This window comes from Helicoverpa armigera, chromosome 1 (genome assembly GCF_030705265.1).
Source record: "Helicoverpa armigera isolate CAAS_96S chromosome 1, ASM3070526v1, whole genome shotgun sequence".
Taxonomy (NCBI): domain Eukaryota; kingdom Metazoa; phylum Arthropoda; class Insecta; order Lepidoptera; family Noctuidae; genus Helicoverpa; species Helicoverpa armigera.
In genome coordinates, this window is record NC_087120.1 from 3,183,303 (window position 1) to 3,205,405 (window position 22,103).

Sequence of the window (22,103 nt, forward strand, 5' to 3'; positions counted from 1 at the left end):
TAGAGTAGAATCGAGAAATCAGATTAAATATTTTGATCGTGCTTTTGACTTTAGCCACACCGCCTGTCAGACAATTTTTCCATCTTCATAAATAAATTGCAAAAGTCTATCTAGTCTATGTTTCACGGCTGCTGACCGATCATGTTTTGAAGTGGGTAGAAGCTAAATGTGTTACTTTTGTGATGACTGTTCGAGTTATTTGTAAGGTATTACGAAAAAATATTGTTTTCATAACGTCATTGTGTCCTTTTCTTCCACACAAAGACAATAAACTGAGAATCATGGCGTGTTCAGACCATCAGGCGACTGCCGAGGTGGCAATTTTCAGATGTCATAATTTTTGTACAGTGTCTACTTTTTACGTATAAAGCCTTATTTTTGGGTTTATTTTATAAATTCTGCGGTACCAATGATGTAATACACCGCTTAGAGTATTTTAAAGATAGCTGTTATGGACACTAAAATATAAATTCGCAGAAAATCGTCATGATTCTCAAAATGTTAATTTTCCAATGTCACGGTGAATATTTTACCATATTCATGGTGTTATTGGCTTCATAATGTCACTGCTGACCTCTCCCTGCGCTTGCGATATCATTTAGCATGCCTACAGCATAAACACTTATTAAAAAGCAAGAAATTCAGGTCTCCCACTGTCAGTCCCCAGAACATTTGGGAAAAACATTCATACATATTTGAGTAGTTCAGCTTTCAACAATGTAGGTTCTCTTTTAAATCACTTCTTATTGAAGCTATATTTTTTGTGGATTTCTTGCTTTTATCACTTTATAAAAAAGTGTAACTGTTTCTCATAGAGATTAAAAGTTACTATAGATCCTCCTTTAGCTGTGTTTTTTTTAACACTTTCTGTCATTAATTAATATCCCTGACATACTGCCTATTAATCTCTCCAGTTGCAATTACCTAGCTATCTATATATACACACATTAGTCATTATGGTAGAGCATTCTTCCTTATAACATACATGCCTTTATCAAGATTTTTATCCTTGACTTTTGAATTCAAATTTTATATCAATCAGAACATATTTTGACACTACATTATTCCTATATTTTAAAACATACTAGATTTCATATCAAATATTAAGAAAACCTAATATTTATTAATAATTAAATGAAAACTGGACAAATGGGATTAAGTAGTAGATTCAATGTTTTAAGTAGATGTTAAACTGCAGGTTTCTAAAGCCATTGTATCCGACAGAAATTAATAGAGATGGAAATTTCACATTTTCTGTATGGAGCTAAACCTCTAATCAGAAAACAATGGTCAGATTGGCCATAGAAACTGACCATTACTTAGCAGAGATGTCACAACTCGAAAGTCTCCTAAAAGAGTAGCGTGTCAAAATATGGGTCTTTGTAGGATATTTTACTAGCTCGGCCCATACACATCTTCTTTTAAACCTGCCCATTATTTTCATAATAAAATCAGTCTCTCAAGATCAATCCTTGACAGATTGGTTTTGAATTGACAAACTACCTGAACATCTTAGTTCCAGTAACTGATCATGCCTACAGTATGATGCTTGACCTGATAGAAGGAGCCTGACCTTCCTTCCATATGGTGTCTCTGCTATTATTGTTTCTGCCATGCCGCTTACTGCCTAAGTTTTTGTCCTAGTTTTTAAGGTTCCCTGTCTATGATATATTTTTTTTCAAATATACAATCCTTCTCCGTGTGAGAGGAGGCCTGTGCCCAGCAGTGGGACGATAAAAGGCTGTAACTGTAACAGTTCATTCAAGTATACCAAAAATAGATTATTGTAAAAGAGGGGTAACACATACTTTAACAGCTTAGTAACTACAAAGTTTCCTTTTTATTATATTAGTAAAGATAAGTTTAAACCTGACCCATAATATCCTGAATTTTTATAAAATGATAATAGGTACTATTCTTAAAGCTTTTGCGACTTATACCATTTCTAAATTTTTTATGGTTACTTTGGTACAGAATAAATAATAAAATTAGTTTTATCATGATCAGATATTAATTATTATTAAATATGTCTCATGATGGTTCATAGGTTGTGATGACTCAGTATTCAGTAGTATAAATTATGCAATGACTGTTTTTTCTTGGGACCCCTGGTACCTATTTCAAAAATATTTGGATTTCATGTCAAGAGTGAAGTAAAGATCCTATTTCAACTACTCCCATTACTGGGCAAATGGCTCAGGCTTTGTAAAGTGACTGCACATGTGGAACATTAGAACATATTTTTCTCGGGAACCCTCGGACTAACTTCAAAAATATTTGGATTTCATACTAACTGTGAAATAAAGAACCTATTTCCACCACTTCCATTAAAGTCAAAGTCATTTATTTCATTTAGGCCCTTACAAGTACTTATGAACGTCAAAAATATAACTAAGTTTAATTCTAGTTACCCATTCCAAAAGAAGCTTCCTATGGAGAAGAAGCAAAAAACTGTTGTGAAACATTGTTACTCTTTTTAAAAATAGAATGGTATTACAGTTTGTATGTATTGATACAGGTACAATAACAGCATGCGAAGATCATGTAGAATCGCAAAGACAAATGACGATAAAACGATAATTAAAATGCTACATGGTATTCACATTTACAAATCAGTGAATAGGTATTTTGGCACACAATAATCAAAAGAAGAATACAATTTTATTTGCTGGTGTAATTATAATTTGTTAATTAATAAGATATTGTCAGTATGTCCTATGGAGCCGGACCAGCATGTTTCCAAGCATTTTTATCTTGAATGTAATCTTCTAATTTATAATATGCTTGCTTACAAAGTGTGGCTTTCGTATTAGTTTTAAACCACATGTCATCCAGTTCCAGAATCTGGTATTTTATTATAACATTTGACACAAAATCCCATGAAAGATGTATGTACTTTAGATAGTCTAAACTGCGGGATAGCTATTTTATTTTTATTTCTAGTGTTATAATTATGACTATCACATATTTTATCAAACAAATGTAGGTTTTTCCTAATATACATGATATTTTCATAAATGCTTTTTGAGCTTTATACAGGGTTACTTGTAAGTATAGCGCATCCTATCATGAGTTGATAGTATGTATAATATAGTATGTAGGTCAATACGGACAAATTTGACCATGGGATACACTCGGCAAAAGTTAACCCTTTTCAAATCTATTTCAAGATTTTTTCTTAAATAGTCGTCTAGGTACACGTATTAATTTTTATTATTAGTTAAGTCTCGTTTTTGTGGATTTTTCTGTATTTTTGGATAGAAGATGAATCACTTCATAATAACAAACCATAAAACGAGCAAGGCGGGCCCTATTTCATTTACTCCCCCGATCGAAATCCTAAAGGACATCTCTCAGCAGGCCAGGTCAGCTCCTGCTGAGGCAAAGCAGCGGGAGGTCTTTTTCGGATCCATGACACCTCACCCCCACTCTTCCAGATGTCTTGTAGAGGTATTGGGTTTTAGCGTTCGCTGAACGAAGACAATACAACCCAATATCCATTATCAGAGAAACATAACCACGTAGTAAAAAGTATGTACGCAACTTAGACCGCGTTATATGATTTTTACCTCTCGATCGTTTATTATTTAAGACTACCCATAATGACTCCCAAAGGTGTTCAAATTATAGCCCTAATAAATAATGATATGTAGTCCTTGTTGACCTTGACAATAATTTTAATGGACGATCAAACTCCCAAATCAACCCGTAAATAAATAACTGCCAGGTTTCAAGAAACTAGATAATTAAGTTTGAAAACCTTATTATTACAAAAATGTGCAATGTATCTATACTAATATTATAAAGCTGAAGTGTTTGTTTCTTTGTTTGTTTGAGCGCTAATCTCAGGAACTACTGGTCCGGTTTGAAAATTTCTTTCAGTGTTAGATAGCCCATTTATCGAGGAAGGCTATAGGCTTTTTATCCTGGTACGGGAAGTAGTTCCCATGGGAGGCGGGTGAAACCGCTGGCAGAAGCTAGTATTAAATACATGCCGAGTAGTTAGAAAACAGTACATAATCTACCTTCCCGAAATAACGATTAATCTGAAATATGGGATCTCACAGTGGCTACCACAGGATGGCCATCGCAGGCGGAGTAGGCCCCGGAAGAGATGACGGGACGACCGGGATGGCTACAAACTTGTTTGGTAGTAGGACTCAAAGGATCGAGAGGTGTGGAGACAAAATGAGGAGGCCTTCGCCCAGCACTGGGAGAATACAAACTGAGAAAAAAGAGGGATCTTCCATACATTTCAATACTAACGCTTTTTGCTATACTAACGATTTTTTCAATACTAATGCTTGGATACGTAGCCGGCGACGTCGCCATTGGCGTCCTAATGAGGTAGGGCTCTTAGGAATGGCTTAAGTAACCATTAAATGTCTCTGAGTGGGGAGGTTAGTTTATTAGGTCGACCTGTATGTAACTATGTAAGGAAATCTTGGCATCTTAATTTGACCCACTTCCTGGTCTTTTTTTGTCGCTTCAGCCACTTTTGTGGCCGCTTCTTGCTTCTTCTGGCGGCGTTTGAGGCTGTCGCGCGTGTGGCCCGTGAGCAGCGACACATGACGGCCACGTCACGGCGGCCGTACGCCAAAGTTGCCGTACGTGCTCTCAAGTGTGTCCTATACTGGCTATATCTACTTGCCAGCCTATATAATTCTAAATTACCGAATATTTTAACAAACACAACCACATGAAGTCCCTGGTACTCCTAATTTTTACACACCGTATCCTTGCTAAATAAATCAAATACTGTCGCAATCAAGTAAAGATATGACCTTAAAGCGATTCATTCAAATATGTATAGAAACTACATGGGGTTGTTAAGATATCATTTCACTGTAGTCATCAATTTATTGCCATGAATAAAGGACGAATACTATTTCAAGGATGTTGAAATAACGTATCGTTCAATAGCAGATCAACAGTACCTAACCTCTGCAATAATCCTCACTAATGAAGTCGTATTATTTGCGGCTACCTAGACGATCGATTAAATATCACAATATAAAAAACAGTCTAGACCACCCCTTTCGTATTCCGTACAAACCCATAGTACGCACTCGCGGGATAAAACAATAATCGATTAAAAAACCACAGGCTGTCTAAAAAGCGCATCCAATTAATTTGAGTACGGCCGAAATAAAAAAGAAATAAAGGTTCTGAGATAGGCAATGAAATGTTTGCTTTATATCCGCCTCCGTCTGGCGTATTTCCGAGGCATTGCACTTTCTGAGAGGATGTCTGAAATCTTAAGAGAGAAATCTTTTTTAAATTTCTTGAAAGAGTATCTTTTTGTACGACGCTCAAACGGAGCAACTGATCGAAATGATTTTTGCTTTTGATCATAAAGCTAGATTACTTCCTAGGGCCCGGGACGACGTGAAAAGCTTTTGTCGCTGCATTTGACTTTAAAATGCAGTTATATAAATGTTATGTTAGTTTTCGATTTTCTTTAGTTTAAAGTACGAACTACTACTATGTCGTGTGCCAGGCAATTTTTTGTCACGCATAGCAACTGCTTTATATTTTAACGACAAATAATTGCGACTAAGGTTTTACTTAGTTTATAGGAAACAAAGACAACCGATGTCCAATACTTTTTCAGAACACGGTCTTATTTTTTGTCCAAAAGGCCTACTGGTCAGAGGGTCATCTTAGGGGTGGATTAGTACTAAACATGCTCCATTGTTTCAGAATGCCAATCCAGGCGCCTCAATGGACGGATTATTTGAACTGTCCAGTGTGCTGCCGCGAATTCGGCGCTCCGCCCCGCAGCCCCATTAGCCTCGGATGTGGCCACACACTATGCAGACAATGCCTCAAACATTTACACAGGAAACAATGTCCGTTCGATCAGGTAAGACCTTTATACATATATAGGATGTTTTCGAAAAAAATCACCGTTACATCTCAGTCGTTCGCTGTTACTTAATATAGAGGTAGGGTCAATCGATAGAGCAGTGTAAGTCAAATTCAATATCACACCCAGAGCCCGCTGAGAAGTCATTCATTGAGTTCCTCCTAGTTGCTGTGGTCCCATAATGCAAAGGGCAGCGAAAGAAACACTGGTGGATTTTAGTCCGTTGGGATCTGAAACCTTATTCAGCTTCTTCTACATCGCCAAGGGATTAATGAGGAGACATTGATGCCACGCAGTCTGGGCAATCAAGATTGAGATCGAGTTTTTACGTTACGTATATTATAAAATAACAAATATTGGTTTCTCCTTTGTAGTAGTAGTTAGAAACACTTTCTAAAGGCGACCCGAATTCGACTCCCACGTTAGACAGAATTATGATAGAGGACTTAGGTATATCCTAGAATCTATGTTCCCCATAAATGCAATTTAATTCGTTCCCAATGAAAAGCCTCTCAGTGAAAATAGTTCAAAGGTCGTGGTTGCACAACAAACATTTACCCGAAATCGAGTTAAATTCACGCATACATTTCCCGTGAAACACTAATTAAAGCCTTTGAGCTGGTCAGGTGCTCTGTGAATTGATACCTGTAACGCATTCCCGTGAATGCAAAACAGTGGTTTTCACTGTCAAAAGGCATTGAAGGCAATCGCACATTTTGGCGAAAAATGTTTTACCTTGTTTCAATTTCATTATCGGGTAAGTACATAATTCTCAAAAGATGAACTCGTAGCCCAAAATAGCGCTTGACGTTATAACAAGTACGTCCACTGCAACGTACATATAAATGATTCACGTTTTATATGACGCTGCAGAAAGATATGGCTTATGACGCTCCACGCCTTCCAAATAAAATTCTATTGTATGCAAGCAAGTTTTACTTCAGAGAGGGTCATTTTACTCAGGATAGCAGCTGTTTCTTATCCCTAAGTAATTCAAGAACTTGGAAGAAACCTTCAATGTGAATCCAAGGCCGATTTTATTGCTTCCATTTTTATCCGGATCAAAAACTTTACTCTGTAAGTTGCTTAGTTATCTACTTTTCTTTTTAAAAGGAATTGTATTGGTAATTCTTGAGGAAATATTTTATAAGATCAGAAGCATCTATCGATCAGCCTCACTCGGTATTTGAGCTCAAAGAAATATTTAAGCTTATCTATGTGCTCACGTTTAGTCTAGATTTAAAAATCACGTTCCCATAATATAACTTTGTAAGAGTTTATCCCTGTCAGGGTAAAAGCATCTAAACAAGAATTTAATTCCGAGGAGCATCGTCTCTAACAGGCTACGAAGCTTATTAGATCAAGCCCTGGAAGTATTCTTATTAAGAGCGGCAGCAAAGACCTCGCTTATAGAAAAATCCTTTTTGCCATACGAATATTTGATTCTTACAATTTTATGACAATGCATCATAATTGGCTTCGACGCGGAGGATCTATTGAGACTAGCGAAAAATTGGGTCAGTGTAGCTGCTATAGACTAACGTGTCAGTCAGCATTTCGTGAATTTTACTTGTTTATCACGTACGTTTCTGACGGCAGAGTTTGATAAGTCCGTCCTGTGCCACTATCTATTTGGACCTGGGCCTATTGTCAAAGCTGGAAGACTACAATCGTAGGAATCAACCGTGTCAGCGCGCGCAAACGTGATCGCGATATTACAATGCGCTCTATAGCTGACTTCGAGTGGTCTTAAGAATTGAAATATCGTTGTATTTTCTTTTCTTAAGAGATTTGTGAGCGTTTAAATAAAACTACATAATTATTTTTGTAAGATCTGAGAGCTCTACTAAGTACGAATAATCTTTAAAGTAAGTCGCCAGAAGAGAATTCAGGTGTACTAATAGGTATAATAGGTACTATTTTCCGGCAAACACGTGTTGCTATTTAGAGTGAAAGCCTACAAACGGCTGGATCAGTAAACTCGTTCCAAGCGGTTTTCGTCTGAGCCGCGTTAATGTCTCGCCACGTAATGACGACATCACACACAAATGTTATGATGAATTTTTAATTACTGAATTAAAACAGGTCCAACACTTATTTTCTAAAGATTCATCGAATGATACTTGGAACTACTTTTCTTTTGTAGTTGTTTGTTTTCCGACTACAATACAGGCGAACAATTAAGTAGCTTTTCCGAGAAGCGGGTACTCTTAAATAGAAATCTTCTTAGGAAATTCTGAAGGGTGTATTTTAAGTCCTTGCTATTTATTTCTGGTAGACAAGTTACTGACAGGATATTATGAAGTTTATTTCCTCTCTTGTTTTGATATCGATGTGTAGCGCCGGAGATTCGCTTGGAAGCCGTATCGAGACCTGTTTGAAGATGACAAACAAAAAGTTTTTTCATTAGGTCACATGAACCCCGCCCAAAAAGCTTTTATTTGACAGGAGTTGGAATATACTGAACTTTTGGACTAAATGGTTTAAAACTTATACCTATAACCATTCGGGGTAGAAAATGATTCCATAAAAGTTTAATACGGTTAATAAAAGAAGAGTAACAAACAAACTTCTCCATTCAGTACCTCCTCTTTTTTGGGAAGTTGGTTAAAGAACTAGATTAATATTTTTTTTAAGAGCATAGGTAAGTAAAGTAAAGAATTTCATGCCGATAATTTTGATAATGTAGAAATGCAGTCGTTTCGTTTATGCTTAACAAACAATACTAGTATGGTTGGCGATTGTGGCGCATGAAGTCATGTGAGGTTATGTCTTGGGTTCCGTCCAACGATTACAATCACGCACTCCTGTTTTAGTTATCCGAAGAACTTCTTATTCATATACAAAAAGACAGAAAATTAGGCCATAACTAGGCTGAATTATTAAGTCATATGTCGTATACGTCACTTGATTTGAATGTGTCCCTTTCATTAATTCAGCCGAAAAGTAGCGTTTACTATCAACTGAGTGACGGCGTTTTGATAAGACCAAAAGCCGATTATAGCTTTAGTAAATAAACAATTCTTTAAGTAAGTGCTGCGTGATAAAGTTGTAAGATAATTTACGTATCGAGAACGTTAACTTGCATGACTCAGTATCAGCACTATAAACAAATCGTAAGTACTATCTCTATCTATAGGTATTAATAATATATTTAATAAAGAGAAAAAAAAATTGTTTGTTTGTAACCTAAAGGCTTCGAAACTACTGAACCGATTTAAAAAATCTTTCACTGTTGGGAAGCTCTACTATCCCCGGATGACATCCTTACTAATAATATGAATGCGAAAGTAACTCTGTCTGTCTGTCTGTCTGTTACGCTTTCACGTCTAAACCACTGAACTGATTTTAATAAAATTTGGTACAGAGATAGACTTGACCTTGAGAAAGAACGTAGGATAGTTTTTATCCCGGATTTTTAAGAATTTTCTTGGAAATGCGATATAACAGAACTCTACGCGGGCGGAAGCTAATATTCTATATTTTATCAAGGAGGAGGAAGTAGTTCCCTCGGGATGCGGGCTAAATCTCGGAAAACAGCTAATATAAATTAACTAGCAGTTTTCTCACGGTTTCGTCCACGTCCTGTGGGAACTACTGCCCGTGCCGGGATAGAGTATAGCCTATGTCACTCGGGAAAAGTGTAGCTTCCCAACAGAGGAAGAATCTTTCAAATCGATTCAGAAGTTTCTCAGCCTTTAGGGTGCAAACAAACAATCAAAAAAATGTTTCCTTTTTATTATACAAGTGTAGATTATTCAACCACAAAAAGGGGATAAAATATTGAATATGGTATTCTGATATCACTCAAAATAACATCTAGGTAGGTATATCCAAAAATAGTATTGTCCAGTAATAATATTTATAGCAGTGGTACAGTCATACGTTTTCCGTCATTAATTACAGAACTAAAACCAAAACAGAAATGCTTGTTTTTGGTAATTGTGTTATTGAAGTCAATAACCATTCTTATCTGAGTTTGGACTATAAATGAATTTAGTCAGCTGACTTGCTGATGTAATTTTTTTATTACGATAAGGCTGTGTTCAGACCAAACTGACTGTTAGCCGCCGAATGTGAGCGAACGTTACGCAGTTTATTGTATTTCCATACATATTCACTTTTTCGTTCACATCTTACCGACGATACGTTATTTATTACGCTATGCGTATAGACGCTGACATTCGGCGGCTGACAGTCAGTTTGGTTTGAACGCAGCTTAAATATCTGCTTTGATTTAAAATGGTGCACGCTCATTCTCAAGTATTGCTTTTCAAAATATCTATTTCTCATTTTCTCTTGTGTACTCACTCGTAGAAGTAAGCCGATTATGACACTTGAATGTTTTGATAGTGTCCCTAGAATATTTTTAAAAGAAAGTCAGATAAATTATGCTTATTATACATGATTTTAAGACCGTCAGAATTATAATCATCAGCAACAAATGATGTGACTATTGATTTGAAATCATGTCACGACATGGATATGCGGTCCCCCATATCGGTCATAGCGGATAGGCATGATGAATGACAAAAAGTAATTAGTGTCTCTTAGATAACCCTAAAATGATGGTCACGTATTTTTTCTTTTTCTCACCAACATCAACGTTTTAATTTTGTTACGTCACTTTTAGGTACATACATAAAAGTGACGACACAATCTCGCACTACCAAACATTATTGCCTTAATGCCTTAATGATTTTTAGTAGGTATTAAATTAAAATAAAAAATACCTGTTTAATATTTTTGATAATCTAAAAGAACGGACATTTATTAGAATAATCTAGATTACTTAACTATTTTGAAGAGTACGTCTACTGTAAAGTTATAACGTTTAACAGCCCTAAATAGTTTCTCTTACACGCTCTGACTGCCATCGGCAATGACAGTGTACTCAACAATTTCTAATTCATTCAATTTCTTTCCTTTCTTTTTTGTTCAATCGCGATTCGTGAATGTTTTCATCAGTGCATAGTGGTGAGTCCACCCGGTACAGAACAGACAGATATCTGTACGAACTTACAGCCTTACTAATAAACGTGAATTAAATAATAAGTAATACTTAATGGCTGTTTAAGAAAATTCTTAATTATAAACGTTGCTTAAGCATGTCTTAACTAACATTTAATCACTACTTAATGCTTTAAGTAGTTATTAGTTAAAATGATGCTTAGAAGATGATTAGAGATTTTTATAAGTGAGGCTGTATATGATGACAAGATGTTTGTGCAGACTTATCATTGGCTCAGACTTTTGAATGCACCGATTTGTTGCGCAGACAAAACTCTGTGAAAATTTGTGTGAAGTTTATATCAATAACAACAGAAAAATGATCGATGTGCAACAAAAAATACTTGCACCAAACGTTTAATAAGAGGAGGGTCGGGCGATTTCATCCTGTTTATTATTTTTGAGGGTCGTAATTGAGCTACTTCAAACAGTATTATTAAGTACATATGTACTGTCCAGTGTGGGGGAGACCTACCTAGGGTTCGAATGCAAACGGATTTTAAATCAATGTTTTGAAGGTCAGACATCTGTTTCAATGTGATGTTTGATTTATTTAAATGCAACTTTTTAGATTAGTGGCTTGGTTTTCGCTGTTAATGCGGGAATATCATGGTCCAGTTTTTCACGGTTAAAAACCTGTCAAGAAACGAAACATAACAATACAAGTTTCAGTAGCGTTTTTCAAGAGTTCTTATAAAAATAATGAAATACAATAAACAACAAACACATAGGTCCAGCGGTCTACAATACTGTATTCACAGTCAACTTAGATCTAGTGAGGGCATGCAAATTAAGCTAGGGTAAAAATAATAATACCGGGCTTAGCTGTTTGTATGTCACTAATTACAAAACAATAGAAAATCAATCCTGTGTCGCGTATATCTGAGCTCCGGCATAGAACGGGTTAGTACTGAAATAGTTTTTTAAAAACTTTTTCTTCGGCATTTATCGTATAATATGCACCCTGTTACATGCCCATCATGACCGCATTGAATGTGAAGAGCTACTCGCAGAGAGTATCCGTTCCCAATGACGTGAATGAATGGAGATTCATTTAAGCAGAATTACTTAATAAAGTAAGGGTCCTTAGACTATGATTGCACTTTGAACGGGTACACAAATACATGCCTACTTGCAGTTTGTGGTTTTGTATGAAAGAAAACTTGTTTGTTAATGTTACAGTTATTGGCACGGATATTGAGCCCTGACCTTCACCTGCGCAGAAGCGATTTACTGCCTTATTGCCTTATACGTACGGGTGCGCAAAGCGATCCCCACTCTTCCGCCGAGAGCCCAATATCCGTGCCGGTAACTGTACTGTTGCTAATTTAAGGGTTATCAATCTATGCAATATAATAAAGATTAAATTAGTTTTTTGTTGTACATATGTTTGTTTGTACGCGGTTGCAACCGCGCCTAATGTCGCCAAAACTTTTTCCCGTACCCCTGGATAAAGTAGAGCCCGTGTTACCCAAGAATAGTGTAGCTTTACAACAGTGAAAGAATTTTTCAAATCAGTTTCGGAGCGTTTAGGGGCAAACAAGCAAATACATGTGTCCACATTATTATTAGTAGTATACGTAGTTAGTATGCATAGATTTAATGACATTTCAACACTGCGCTACCATATACGACTAGCTATTGTATGTGGAGTTTAAACGTGAGAACTACATAACACTATTAATTTGTTGTTGGTTTAACTGGACAATGTATAAAGTTAAGCGTTTCCCGGTTAATTGTTTACCAGCTTTTGTCTGAAAGTTTGCACCCGCATACTATTCGACAGCGGGAGTTAGCTGAGGTTAATAAGTATTTAACATCCTCTAATTGTGTCTGGTTGTCACTTTATATTTAAATAGGAATTTAAGATCAAAATAATATCCGATAGCAATGTCATAAATAGAGCGAAGTGGAGAAGAAAAATTAGAAATGCTTACCCCACCACCATGTGGGATGCATAAAAGGAAAGAGAGAGATCGAAATAATGTCATTATTAAGAAGAAAAAAAAACAGATTTTCTATTAAGTATGTATTCTAACAGGACAGTCCCTTTTTCAGATGCTAGTCTCGGAACAGCGCAAAATTAACATAGAGTTTTCTTTAATGATATCAATTATCCTAATGCTCCTCTTTCTTTGTCCTGCAGGCAGCCATTCAAGTGGAACTCGAAGAGCTGGTAGTAAACACGGCACTACTTCAGCTCGCAGGATACACGCCGCCGGCGCAGCCGTACCACCCACCTTCCATACAAGCGCTTCCCGACTCCGACAAACAGGCTTACGACAGCATCGTCAAATGTATGGAACACCTCTCCGTTTACCTCAAGTACTGTGGCAATGGTGAGTTCTAGAACATTCAAATCGAATATTTTGATACGGAATTTCCATAAAAACATTGGATTAAAAAAAACCTCTCCTTTATAATTTAAAGATAGACTAACACCCGTATTTATAAAGAAGTAAAAGTAAGTACTTGAGTAAAAGTAATTACTTAAGTAACGATTTGTCTTCTATAGTTAAGAATTTGCTCAAACTTAGAACTGTCAAAAGTTAGAATTCTCAGCCAAGTAATAGTCACCATTTCCTTTACTAAAGCACTACTTTGACGTTATTTGAATAAAAAATAGACACTTTGGATAGTATCGAAGCGGTTTTTGCTGTTGTAGACAATATAGATGATAATATATTAGAGGAGATAGAAGTTGCTGAACCTAGAAATCCCAAAGTTTACTTTCGTGATGTGGATCCATTTCATGACTATTCGGAAGATTGTTTTAAAAAGAGATTTCGTTTCACCAAAAGTGTTGTGAGACATGTTATTTTACCGAGAATTGAAGACACTTTACAATCAGAGACACAAAGAGGGCTTCCTTTAACTCCAGTGTGTCAGTTGCTAACTGCTTTACGTTTTTATGCCACTGGAAGCTTTCAGATGGTATGTATGATTGCAAAAGTAAACATTTAAAGGAGATGGCCAGAAAAAAACCCAGAGTCGACAGAAACTTCGTATGTATGGTTGGATTCAGTATAATGTGTAGATTCCAAAAAGTAGTTCATATCATCTAAAAACCATGGGGTTCTCTTTTTACAAGGTTTTTTCGATGACGATTTTAGTACATAAAAAGCTTAACTTTTCTGATTGCTGTTCATTAGAAGTTGTGCATAGGGTAAAAACTTAACACTCAGGTGTATGTCTGTTAGCACTATACAAGACTGAAGGTTTAGAGCTGACCTGATGATGGAGAAGAGAGAAGGTCAAGGGAACTCGGCAATGGTAAATATCAACTACCTCGTGTTTGGGCTTATATTATTCGTATTGAGGAGAACTTTTCACTAATGCGAATAGTGACTAAAAAGCTAAAAAAAAAATTGTTTTTTTTTTTTTTTTTTTATTAACCTTTGCCAGTTCAGAATGTTACATATAATAGGGAAACCTCTTCAAGTAGGTAAGGTCGGTACTTAATCGTATCTGGAGTGGTTCATGTCAATAGTGTAATGGGTGGGGGTCAAACTCAAGACCTTTTAATAACCAGGCAAACTCTGTAACCATGGTGATATTACTATTGGTATGTATAATGTTAATATACTTTATCTTTTATGGTCCTTGAAGTAAATAATCTCTAAAATCAACATAAATTCAACATAATCTATTTTCGACTATTACTTAAGCATTTGCTCAAGTAAGTAACGTGTGTTACTCAACTATAGAATGAGATTTTGTATTTAAGAATTCTAACCATAAGTAATGACTTAATTAAGAAATTACTTAGCAACAAGTAATTACTTCTTTATAAATACGGGTGTAAGATTTCCTGGACTAAGAACTGTCTAATGACTAATGTAAATTCCAGGATTAATTGAACCTTGAAAAACCTAGATGTCAATGACGAATCAGAAAACATCCCAACTCTAAATATTTTCCTCTTTGCTCTGTCATCGTCGTTGTTATAGACGTGTCACATTTTGTTACTTAGGCGTTAGAAAAGTATTAGTAATTCTAGGATTCTGAATGTGCTGTAAACCTCATATTTTATACTGGCCATTTTCCCGTTGTATCACATGCGTCCCGTAGGAACTACTGTCCGTACCGTGTTAAAATGTATGCCTATGTTACTCGCAGATAATGTTGCTTTATAATGGTAAAGAATTTTTAACACGGTCCAGTAGATTTTGAGTTTATCCATTACAAACAAACAACAATTCTTTCTTTCCTGTCATCTTTCTTTATTATGTGTGTGTACAAAAATTTGTAAATAAATAAAATAAATAAATAAAAAACAATACAGTTACAATATAATATTAAATTAGACTAGTAGGTACAGATCATGGATAACAAAATGTATCTCTGAGCGTTCGGAATCTAGAACCTTTGTGATACTTACGCAATCTTAGTGGTATTTTCCATCCGATAGCTTTTACCTTAGCACGTTTTCTCCCAACAAAAAACTAAGTAGGTAAAATATTTACTGTATTTGACAGGCTTCTGAAGTGTGAAACCTTCCAAACAAAGTTTGTTGTATGTATTGTTGACGATTCTGGTAATTTAACATTTCCACTCGTTGCCCAATCACTGAAACCTCCCCAACGATTTAAGAAGGAAAAAGTTTTACAATGCAATATTTTTGGAATTCAAAGTACTTGCGTCAGTAAAAACTTTTTGTATACAGTTGGGGTTGATAATGTTTACATTTATTCAAGTAGTCATGTCGTACCCTTGATTTTTATGTTTCAAGTACCTAATGGTGCCTTTTTGTGAAATTATTTCCCCATCAGGAAAGTATTGACAATAATGTAAAGGTCACCACATTTTTATCGAATACTTTCCTATTAGTGGTTTTATCTAAGCGACGTGGAATGAATGCTCTTGCGCATGTTAACTTGCTCCAACTTCTTGCATCCTTAATGTTATCTGATGATATTTCCAGTGAACAACAGTGTGGCAGGCAGCCGGCTGTCGCGGCCGATGCTTCGCAAGCTGGTGGTGCTGCTTCAGTGCGCCATCACCGACGAAGAAGGGCGCGGGAGGGCGGCGAGAGCGGCGCGCTCCCTCGGCGAGAGGACCGTCACAGAACTCATTCTGCAGCATCAGGTAGGACCCTGACTCCAGTAGTCTAGACTTCTGGGGTATAAATTCGTGCTAAATATTATGGTCCAATGAAGTATCAGTCTCTGCACAGACCCCGTTATTGCTGTGTGCCTCGACACTCGGACATTTGTACATCGATCATAAGATTAAGTGACGCTTGGCGCGGTCGGTCTGTAGATGGGTGACCATCTTGTCATGACGAATTCGGAAGGCAAGATAAATTGGTGGGTCCCGACTGTAATTTGAACATCCTGGCAGTCGTTACGGTCAGTAGCCAGAAACTATATCTATCAACCAGTCTTATCCATCATGTCGCCGTGGTAGCTAGGTTGAGGAGGTTTGATAGACAGTCGCTGCCTGTAAAATACTAGCACTCAGTTTCAACCAATTACACCTCAAGCCGACCCTAACATACTCGGTAAAAGTTTGAGCAGATGATGATTTATACTCAGACCTCATGACCCTAATATTGATGGATTGTTCTAGAATCCTCAGCAGCTGAGTGCGAACCTCTGGGCGGCGGTGAGGGCTCGTGGCTGCCAGTTCCTTGGACCCGCGATGCAAGAAGAAGTTCTAAAGTTAGTGCTACTCGCACTAGAAGATGGTTCTGCACTCTCTAGGAAGGTAAAGTCGTACATTATTTAAATTCATCATCATCGCTCTTAATCATCCCACTGCTGGGTACAGGCCTCCACTCACTCAGAGAAAGATTGAGCGTTAATCACCACGCTTGCTCAATGCGGGTTGTGATTCCATTTGTGACATTCAAATCTAGGTTCCTTTGGCATGCTTTCCTTCACTATCAGGGCAAAAAAAAAATATTTGTCCATTTTAAAGCGTAAGAACTCTTCAGATACATTCCATTCAAGAATGCAAAAATGGAAATTACTTCACGTACCGCAATAAAAAGGAACTTATAGCATATGGGCTATTACACTGAAATCAATTTTCAAATCAACCCAATGGTCCCAATGGTCCAATGGTCCCAATGGTCAATTAGTACATTTAAACAAACTCATCTATTTTAAATTATTAGTATTAATATTCTTGCTATAACTTAATTCAGTAATCAAGTTATCTCATTACATATGTATTTTGAAATATTTGTTACCTTTGTACATATTGAAACTACTAATATTTCTTTGCTTCTTTTCCAGGTGTTAGTGATGTTTGTAGTCCAAAGACTGGAGCCTCATTTTCCGCAGGCTTCTAAAACTAGCATAGGCCATGTCGTCCAGCTCCTATACAGAGCTTCTTGTTTTAAGGTAAGTTTGTCCTCACCGGACGTGGTTGTTTCGGGAGGTAACTGCATCGGAATGGGTGGGAGATGGCGCCAGGGTACTGTTTAGCTATAGCATTGAAGAGGAAGCAAAACCATGAATGTATAATTTCGAGTTTTTCATATTTGATGTGTATGGAAACGGTTTCTTTTTTTAACTTAATTTCTGCAAGATACTCGTATGTATATCAGTGAAAATGCTGTCGCATTAATCTTTAAATCAAAACGATTAATTATGTTGCAAATAAAAGAGACGCAATCCTTCTCACTGCCGCTTTGTATCGTAACACACAGCATTAAAAGTCATGTCAAAGTCTGTAATTCCCCCTTTAAATATTTCAATTATACTATTTTTAACTTATTCTCCGTTCCAGGTATCAAAACGCGAATGCGACTCCTCTCTAATGCAACTGAAAGAGGAGTTCCGAACATACGAGACGTTGCGTCGGGAGCACGACGCTCAGATAGTCCAGATCGCTACGGAGGCAGGGCTGAGGATAGCCCCGGATCAATGGAGCGCTTTACTGTATGGGGATACTGCGCATAAGAGTCATATGCAAAGCATTATAGGTAAATACTGTAAAAAAACTCAAGTTCTAGTGAGCTCTATGAACTAAATATGCTGGTAGGTAGTATTTCAAACAGACTGACAAACTGCAAAACTGGGCACTTAACTAAAGATAAACAATCTTAAAATGCCTTATTATGTAATCTACCTACATTGTTTACCTACCTTTAGTTAAGTGCCTCCTCAAATGGAGTATAAGTTAGATTTATTAAACAGTTAAACACATGAAATACGAATAAATTTTTATATAATTTTTCAACACAGTTTACATTAAATTTTTAGGTTCAAGTTGACCGACAGCATAAAGGTTCGTTTTTCTTAAAAAAACTGACCTGCTTTCGCTGAATTTGGTCTCTAAACAAACAACCTTACTAACATAACATCCCTTCTACATAATAATTTACAATTTCCAGATAAATTGCAAACTCCTCAATCGTTTGCGCAGTCAGTGCAAGAGTTGTTCATCGCTCTGCAGAGGACGGGAGACCCCTCGCAGCTGATCGTCATGAGTCTACATCTCGATAGGCTAGCTAACATCGATGCTAGTCCCGGTATGTGCAGTATTTTTCTATACTTATATATAAAGAAAATGAGGCCTTTATTTAATGCAGTATTCATTAAATCTTTATGATTAAATAAGGTGGTGTATGTATGTTACTTACCAAGAGTGTTGTGGTTCGTAGGCAGCTAAATCATGACTTATTCAAAATTTAACTTTGTAATCACAAATTTTAATATCTGATAGATCAGCTGATTAAATATAAGCGTGTTATTCTATTGCTATCCGTGAAAACCTATAGATGGCTTTCTGTTTCTCAATCTACGTTTATAACATTGTTTTGTATAGCCGTTGGTTATCCAATAAATAAATAACAATTTCAGATGCCAAGAGTCCAACATGGCAGCAGCTATCAGAAATCATGACGTCTCTCAAGGAGGTGCTCGCAGGACTGGTCCAATACCTGCAGCAGCAGGCCACGGGCAGGGACTCCAACCACAACCAGAAGCACTCCATACCGGACCGGTGTCTGGATAATACTACCAGTAAGTCTATAAATCTATACTAAGGGTGCTTACATAAAGAAACAGGTTGCCGGTACAGACAAACCTGTACGGGTAGGTACCGATCAGTGCAGGTATAATATTTCAGTACAATCCTATTCACTATATACACACAATTTTTTTTGACATCTATCTGTCACATTTTTGTTCGGATATCTTCGATCTATCTCCGACATATACATATGATGAGGAACAAAATGAGGGGAGGAGTTAAATCTCCTATGGAAGTAGCATCGCTTAAATCCGGGTGTTTGGGGTGATGAGAAACGTTACTACACCTTCTTTAGACCCGCCTATTTCATAAACTTTAGATTCCATATAATAAATGCGTGTTGAAATAACTTAACCATGTTCCTATTTCAATTTAATTTTCATTCCAACAGTCATCATCATCATCTCAGGCATAGGCCGTCCACTGCTGAACATAGGCCTCCCCCTTAGATCTCCACAGATACCTGTTGGAGGCGACCTGCATCCAGCGTCGACGGCGACCTTTATAAGGTCGTCTGTCCACCTCGTTGGTGGACGTCCTACGCTGCGCTTGCTAGTCCGTGGTCTCCACTCCAACAGTAATTTAACAAAGACTATTATACTAGACTAGACTATTATTTTTACTCTTGCAGGCCAAGTTTCGCCACAAACAGCGGCGTCGACCCCGACCCACACTAAGTACAAAGTGTCCATGTGTCGAGACGCCGCAACAAGGTCCTTCTGTCCTCGGGGAGCTTCGTGCACCTTCGCGCATTCCGAAGAGGAACTTGAAAGGTACTATATACTCATGGCGAATGAAAAAATACTTAAATAACACGCTAGTCATGTATTGTCATCAGAACTCAGAGCGTGTGCAAAATTTCATCCGGAAGACCTGGGATTGGGTCAAATTAAGATTCCAAGATTTTCTTACATACATAGATACAAGTGAAGCTTATATTAGCGTTTTAAAAAGTAATTAGTCCGTCTTTTAGATATACTTAAAATAATGGACACGTATTTTTTCTTTTCTCTCACAAAAAAAATAACTAAAAGAATAGAATAAAAAGATACAACACTGATTGAATGATTTTGATTGAGTTTCATTGGCTACTGAAAAAGTCTCTGATGACCTATCAGGACCTAATCTGAAAAATGTACTGTAACTTTTGGTTTGATAAGTCTCAGATAGCAATATCTGGTAGAAATTATAAGCAACCTTTATCTGGCGGAAAGCATTAATTATCAGTTAACTAACTGGCACTTTATAGGTAACCAGTGAAACTGTGTCAATGAGATAATTCTGAAGAAAGACAAGTAAATAATATTTTTAGTAAAAGTGGCTGCCTAAAATGCCCTGGCACCACCAAAATTTCATCAAAATCAGTATTTTTTAATAGACATAAAAACTTTCTTCTTCTTCTTCTTTAGTCGGTCCCTCACTCGTTGAGGATCGTGACCCCATCTCCTACGCGTATAAAAACTTTCACGTTTGTTATAATATTTATTCAATTTAAGAGTGATTTCTTTTAAGGTAATTAGCAAAACCGATTGAATCACCAAACAAATCAATTAGGAACCATGCGTTCATATTGCTCTGATATTCTTAATTAAAAACTCATTTTTATGTCTAATGCGCTGGTTGTAATTCCTTCTCTATGCTATTTGCGAAATCCTTAAGCTAATAAAAGTCAGTTTACTAAAAACAATTGCTTACTATAAATTTACACATTCCATTTTTAAAGTGAACAACTGTTTTAAGAAAAACTGGACTTTTATGCTGTCTATGAACTTGTGAGCCACTGCTTTGCATTATGTTCTGTATTGGAAGAAAATAATCAAGTATCAGACATACTAGCTAGTTTCATATTTGCGAATTTATATTGCCTGGCGAAGTATTACGTTAAGAGTACTTACAAGAGTAAGTGTAGCAGAGGCTGTGTATTATTATAAATAGTAAGTCTGACACCAGTCTTACTAAGGGGTTTTGGGTTGCCTGGGTAACTGGGTTGAGGAGGTCAGATAGGGCAGTCGCTCCTTGTAAAGCACTGGTACTCAGCTACATCCGATTACACTGGAAGCCGACCCCAACATAGTTGAGAAAAAGGCTCAGAGGATGATGATGTTTACTTGTGTATTCCTATCACACCTAACAAACGACCTGATGACCTTTTCCACCAAACATAGCTAAGAACACTCGATTGAATACCTTTCTAACAAAAGAAAACGCATTACAATCGTATCATCCGTTTGGGAGCTACTATGCCGCATACAATTTGTGTCAAAACATGTCGCGAAAAAATTAAAAAGAAAGAAAAATGTGTCAATTTTTATCGTGACATAAAAAAAACTGTCAGTGTCGTTCTTAGACAGCTTCTAAATCGCCACTAGAGGCGTGCGGATAATCTTTGCATCGCCAATCACACCCCATCGTTTTAACGTCGGGGGTTAATTAGGTATTAATTAGTCGACTTATTTAGTTGTTGGAAAAAAAATAGATTGTATTTAAGTACCTATGTAAATAATAAATCTAGACGAATTTTCTATCGCAATGGGAAAAGAATAGGTGGTAGATTCTAGAACGTTTACTTAAACAATGTGAGTTTCTGAACGAAATTATTCTCGTTCACCCTCAATTAAAAAATATGACATTATTTCGTTTTACCCTCATTTTTATAATGATATTAAAATTCTTGCTTTGTAAGTCGAAAATTTACTAAATACATATCAAAATTAGGTAGAAAACCTTTGAATTCCCGTATTTACTAGACATCAATTTCAATAAGTATCATAATGCATAATATTACGAGCCGTCGTTGCGATCGATCTATCTGTATGTATGTATAATATACATAGTTATGTAAAGGTCGGAACACACTCATATCATCGCCCATAGACTATTTTAGAGATTCTACTTTTTACTAAATATTTTCCGTAAAATAATATTGAAGGAATATTAGTTGTAATTATATTTATTACTTAATTAAAGTAATATCGTTAACTAGTTTTTAACTTTTAACTGGGTTATTTATGTTGGGTTTTCGGTTGTAATTTTGGATTGCGTAAACCGATTTAATAATTCTCTTATATAATATAGGTTAAATTAAAACTTAGTTAAAAAAATATGTTTTAATGAATCGAGTTTGTAATAATTTTCCTAGAAAGTTTATAAAAATCTACATTTGAGATTTTTTTTTTCATATTTTTAAAACCACAAAAATTAGGGGCACATTGTTTTCAACTTTCGGAGCGTATATTTC

General features: G+C 36.4%; 1 protein-coding gene across 1 annotated transcript in view; it reads left to right on the plus strand.

Annotated features, from left to right (window-relative positions):
• The first annotated feature begins 65 nt into the window (after positions 1–65).
• LOC110379468 (roquin-1) overlaps positions 66–22,103 on the plus strand; it is a 34,228-nt gene continuing 12,190 nt past the window's right edge. Inside the window, exons 1-10 of the mRNA XM_049844973.2 lie at positions 66–206; positions 5,704–5,866; positions 13,026–13,218; positions 15,804–15,967; positions 16,451–16,588; positions 17,122–17,229; positions 17,618–17,813; positions 18,225–18,362; positions 18,694–18,855; positions 19,497–19,638. Of these exons, the coding sequence (XP_049700930.2) occupies positions 5,705–5,866; positions 13,026–13,218; positions 15,804–15,967; positions 16,451–16,588; positions 17,122–17,229; positions 17,618–17,813; positions 18,225–18,362; positions 18,694–18,855; positions 19,497–19,638 (1,403 nt within the window). The 5' untranslated portion in view covers positions 66–206; position 5,704. The remainder of the gene's footprint in view (positions 207–5,703; positions 5,867–13,025; positions 13,219–15,803; positions 15,968–16,450; positions 16,589–17,121; positions 17,230–17,617; positions 17,814–18,224; positions 18,363–18,693; positions 18,856–19,496; positions 19,639–22,103) is intronic.